At 29.1% G+C, this 5941-nt stretch overlaps 1 protein-coding gene across 1 annotated transcript; it reads left to right on the forward strand.

The window, feature by feature from the left end:
• The first annotated feature begins 3113 nt into the window (after positions 1-3113).
• On the forward strand, positions 3114-5452 carry LOC103307894 (KRAB-A domain-containing protein 2-like). Its single transcript, XM_008180328.1, has 5 exons — positions 3114-3208; positions 3842-3952; positions 4014-4219; positions 4318-4964; positions 5054-5452. Exons 1-5 carry the CDS (start codon positions 3114-3116, stop codon positions 5450-5452), a joined length of 1458 nt encoding a protein of 485 aa, XP_008178550.1.
• Positions 5453-5941: the final 489 nt, after the last annotated feature.

Here is a 5941-nt window from a genome sequence, read left to right on the forward strand (position 1 = left end):
GACTTTTGTGTACCGTCAATGCCAAAGCTTCCCACCAAGGGTAATTGCATTCTCGTAACTTTATGGTGCTCCGCATTACCCAATCAAAATTCTAATTTTGTGATTTCAATGGGTGTCCACTTACACATATCGTCTGTGTGTTCACTTTAAGGTTTAGGTCTTCTTTTAATCTGCTGTCTAGTCAGTGACTCCAATTCTGGTTCATCGAACTTGATCCCAACTCTTTTAGCAACCTTTTTACCTTCTACAGTTTTCCCTTGGTTTATTTGCATGAGATCTCCGATGGCACCGTTCACTATGCCGTCTTCGGTTGAAATGTTTGCTATCACCATATACTGCTGTTTCTTTTAAAACTAATTTTAAAGGTAATCACCAGGGCTGTGAATTTAATGCACTAAAAAACCTTAAAAAATTCATTAAAAATGTCAAAAGAATTTAATAAAATAGGCACTTAAAATCCAAAATATGCACTTAAAATGCCAAAAAAAGGAATATAAAATGCCAAAAATTATAGTATAAAATTCATTAAAAATAATTTTCAATTTAATTGTTATATTAATATTAATATTAGGTACAGGATATTAAACATTATAGTACAGAAAAGTGTTTATTTATTAAAACTAAATAATAAAAATGTTGATTGAATTTGAATTTACATTTGCATTAAGTTAATGCTATTCACCCGAAACATTTAAAAAAAAAATTTTTTTGTATTTATTTGTTTAAAATAAAAAAAAAATTTTCATACAAGTCAATTGACGGAATTTGATTTAAAATACTATAAAATGAACTAAAAAAGCAAAATATGACCTGAAAACGCGGAAAAATGACCTAAAAAATTTAAAACGTCAAAAAATGCAAAAATATGCAAAATAAAAGTTTCATGGATGGATTTGTAGTTACATAATTCAAATTATGTGCTTACAACGCTATGTTTAACAATCACCAAAAAAAAAAATGCACTTTCCTATAAATTCACAGCCCTAGTAATCACATAGTCTTTTGTCGTGGCAGTTTCTTGGCAGATTCAATATCCTGTCGTCTTGTGGACGTATCAATTGCTTCAGATATGAAACCAACTTGATTCATAGAGCTAAGCACTCTTCTGTTCATTTCATCGACTTCGTTGTTTGTAGCTAAGCATTACTTGTGGTTGAAAAGTGTGATTGCGGGTTACCTACCCGAAAATTAGTAGGCGTAAATTAGCACTCCGTGGTAAATAAATTCGTCGCGGTTTCACCGGTTGATTTTTCGGTGAGCCCTCTGCCCGGTGCACACACACGCATCATGTAAAATGTGTCGTAAGAGCATTCGATTTGATTATTTTATTTTAAGATAATTCGTATATACCTATATAATTTAAAATTGGAAAATTATACAATAATAATATGTATAATTAGGTATATTCTCATATCAGCATATTTCAAGACCACAAAAGTGGTAATGTTTTATATATAATCAATTTTAAAGAACAGATAAGTATATTATATTTAAAAATGTTATAATAGTATTATAAAAATTACATAAAAGTGATCTCAGAACAAAATTAATTAATAATTATGAATAAACTGACATAGGTAGGTACCTATCGTTGTTTTTTAATTTCAAATAGGTACCTATACCTAAATATCATAATTACTTGCACACGCCTATGTACTCGTAACTAGTCAAAGCGACACGAGTTATCCACGACCATTTAAAATAATCCATTAGTGTCCTTAACAGTGGCGCAAATAAGGGAAGCTTGGGGGGCTTAGCCCCCTCAAAATCACTCAAAGCCCCCGCAAAATATAATAGTATACCATTCTTTAAAGTATGTACCTACAAATTATAATTTAAAAGAATATGTTGGGGCTTGAGCCCCCTAATCATTTTTTCTGTTTGCGCCACTGGTCCTCACTTAAAAATTTTAAGTGAATTAAGAACCTATTAGTTTGTTCATGAAAAAAAAACAAAATTTTTTCAAAAATGTAATTAGGTATAATAACTGTAGTTGTACCGTAATAATACAATATGATTCCTTGAAACAGTTATAACGTTTAAATTGAACGAAAACGACATAAAAACGAAATTTGCAATGGTCAAATGCTCAGTTTTGATAAGTAGTAATAATAGTTTAAATTAAACGACAGTGCGTGGAGTTTACAAGATTGTATTACGAAAAGTTCATCTGGACTACGATATTAATTCTGACGGCTTAATATTTCACTCTAAAGGTAGACAGTGGCGGTGATTTCTGAAGAGCTGCGGAAAAAAGCAGCACACGAAAAAAATAAATATATATATACACATATAGAATAGAGAGAAAAGGTAACGCAGTGAGGAAAAATGGTCGTTTGACAATGAACGTTATATCAAAAGTGTTGAATGAACTTTTTTCTTGAATAATTCATGACTTTTGATTATTTTTAATGGGAGAATCCTTTTGATTAAATTTTGGAGATCTTGTTGAAATCAAACATAAAGCATCATTAACTGAAAAAGATAAGTTTTTACTTTAAAAATAAACAATACTATATATATGTCGTAGCCACTTGATGAAATTAATCTTTTCATGAAAAGATGACCATTTCATGAAATGGAAACGGATTTTTTACACTTCGTGAAATTTGAAAATATTTCACAATATGGTCACTGTTTCATGAAATGGTCACCCTAATTTAACATCGTGTAATTTTTTTCATAATGTGGTCGTTCACTTTATGTACTAAAATACAACATTTATTACACACGTAAATGTACAAGCTTCAATAAACATAAATGTAAGTTATTTTTATCTAAAGAACACGTAAAGTTTGATCATATCCCTTAACTAGGTAGGTACGTGACACGTGTCCATATAAAATAAAATAAATACTATCTATATTCTATACGACTATTATACTGCAATTACCGGACTATCCGAAATGTGTAGATAATATTTTATTGGTTTTGATAAAAGTTATAAGGATAATGTCATACCAGCATTTTAGTAATAATTTGATGCTCAAGTTTTTAGTAATTGCTGTGTGGATCATTCGATCGTATTCTATTCCAATTATCTACTGTATTCTATCTTACGTAGTATATTAAAAATGGATAACTTTAATGAAAAAACTGAGTTTTACCAAAAAATGGAGAAATATTATTTGGATAAGCCTGGTAAAAAGCCATATACATCTGAAAAAATCGAGTCGATAATTATGGAAATTAATGACGCTAAATCAACGTAAGTACTTACATATACCTACTAAGTTTATTTCTTTGTTTTCTTATAATACATGGTATAACTCGTCTATTTGACAAATGCAAAAACTCTTTCCTTATTCAATATTTTTTTATTTTTTTTAAATAATGTCTAGAGCTATGCACTATAAATTGTATATTATGTTTTCATATAATTTAATAATCTATAATTTTTTTACAACGAAAAATAAAAAATTAAATTTATTATTAAATTTTTTTTTAATTCCAAGATATATTTTATAAATAAGTTATTAAAAAGATATGTATCTTATGGCAAACTAAATTTAAAAGCAAATTCATTACTTTTGACCAAAATTAATTTTAATGAATGTGAAGGTATTTGAAATATGTACAATACAATTTTGATATTAAGACAAATTATTGTTATCATTTAGTCCATAAATTTGAATTTTAACAATCTTTGAAAATTGTTTAAAAATCAATGACTTAACCTAATTCAAAGTTTTAAACGCTAAAATTATTTTTAAAAACTTATTTATAAAATAAAATAACTATCTAAAAATATTTATAAAATATAGCTCTATAAATCATAAAAAAAAAAAATATATATATATTTATTTTTAAATTTAATCAATGCATAATAGTTTTTTACCAGGGGTGCTAAGAAAAGACGAGATTATTATATTTTACAAAAATATGATGTATTAACAGTGGCCGAGAAAAAGTATTTAATACATAAAAAAAAAGAAGATAAAGAAGATATAATGTGAGTACCTACATTTTAAATAATTATATTATAATATATAATTGTTTAATATATTTTATAGGTATATTGTAGCATATGAAGACTTGTTTGAAAAACTAAGTACTTACCATATACGTACGGGACATGGTGGTATAGGGAAAATGCGTGCGGTACTGTCCAATAAATATTCAATTCCAAGACCAGCTATTGAAACTTTTTTATCCATATGTGCAACTTGTAATAGTAAGAAAGGTGTGAATCGTAAATTGGTTATCAAACCAATAATTAGTAAAGACTTCAACGAGAGACTGAGAGAGGTCAAGTTGACTTGATTGATTTCCAGTCATTACCCAACGGGAAATATAAATGGATTTTAAATTATCAAGATCACCACACAAAATTTATATCTTTATTGCCACTTGAAAGTAAACGAGCAGTTGAAGTAGCATCTAATTTGCTTACGGTTTTTCTTACTTTTGGTGCACCGAAAATTCTTCAATGTGACAACGGTAGAGAGTTTGTAAATTCTATAATTAATGAAATTAAGGAACTTTGGCCTGAATGCATAATTGTACATGGAAGACCAAGACATCTTCAGAGTCAAGGAAGCATAGAACGTAGCAATCAGGATGTTGAAAATATGCTTCGTGCATGGATGAAAGACAATAAGACCAAAAAATGTTCTATAGGATTGAAGTTTGTTCAATTCCAAAAAAATTCTTCACATCATCGGATAATAGGTCGCTCTCCATACAAAGCTTTATTTGGTTGTGATCCTAAAGTTGGATTATCAACATCTAATTTACCGTTAGAAGTTATAAAAAAATTAACAGCTGAAGAGGACCTTGAAGAAATTTACAGCAAATATGAAAACGAAAATATTGAACAAAGTATTCTTGTTAAATATTGCAAAATGTGCAAAAACGAGTCCACAGAAGATGTTTGTGATTTGTGCAAAACAAATAATGCAATACACGAAGAACGTAAAGCTGGGCACAAAGGTCAAGAAAAAGCTGCCGAAAAAATGTTACAGGTACTTGGTACTTATACCATATTACTATAAGTTTATCTATAGGATATAGGAAATAAAATTAATAATTTAATTTTGTTGTTTTTATACAGGTTAGCAATGCCGTAATTCCAGAGTTCAAAATTAATGACTGCATCACAATTTCTGTTCCAAAAGTCGACAGAGGACCATCCGACCCTGCTCGCGTGATTGCTGTTATTATTGAAGAAAAAAATGAGATGTATAAAATAGGAACTACACATGGTCTTATTAAAGGATGGTTTAATTCTAGAAGTATGCAGCATGCAACTGCAAATTTCATTTTAGCTGAACAGGTTGACAAACAAAAAGAATTAACCTTGTGTGAAACTGTCCAAGTTGTATCTGGTGGTCAGGGGTTCTTAAGTTGTTCATGCAAAAGTGCTTGTCAAACCAAAAGATATGTTTGTTTTAAAGGTGGTTTAAAATGTAACAGTCGTCGTCACAATTCATTTTCCTGCTCTAATAAATAAAAATATTATTATAATATGATTAATATGATAAAAATAGATATAAATATATTATGTAATACCTATATAATGACTTCAGTTAACTTTAGATAAAAATAACTTACATTTATGTTTATTGAAGCTTGTACATTTACGTGTGTTTTGTATAGTTAGGTTTTGGTACCCGTACCCTCAATTGATAACGTATTATTAATATTATACTCGCCAGCCACAACCGTCGCCGCAATGACGAATGCGATGACGGATGACAGAAATAGACGGTTTATCGATTTTCTACTGTATATAAATATATATGCATGATATATTATTATTATCTTATGCCGACTGCCGATTCTCGCATTACGGAAATATTGAGTTAAAACAATATTAACATTTAAACAATTTATTTAATTTTCCTTTCCTTGTCTTAAAAAAAATGGTTTAATTCAGGTGAAAATAAATTCCATTTTGCCGACTGAAAATCAAATATTTCCGAGTGGGGGGGGGGGGGGG

The sequence above is a fragment of the Acyrthosiphon pisum genome, chromosome X (genome assembly GCF_005508785.2).
Source record: "Acyrthosiphon pisum isolate AL4f chromosome X, pea_aphid_22Mar2018_4r6ur, whole genome shotgun sequence".
NCBI lineage: Eukaryota > Metazoa > Arthropoda > Insecta > Hemiptera > Aphididae > Acyrthosiphon > Acyrthosiphon pisum.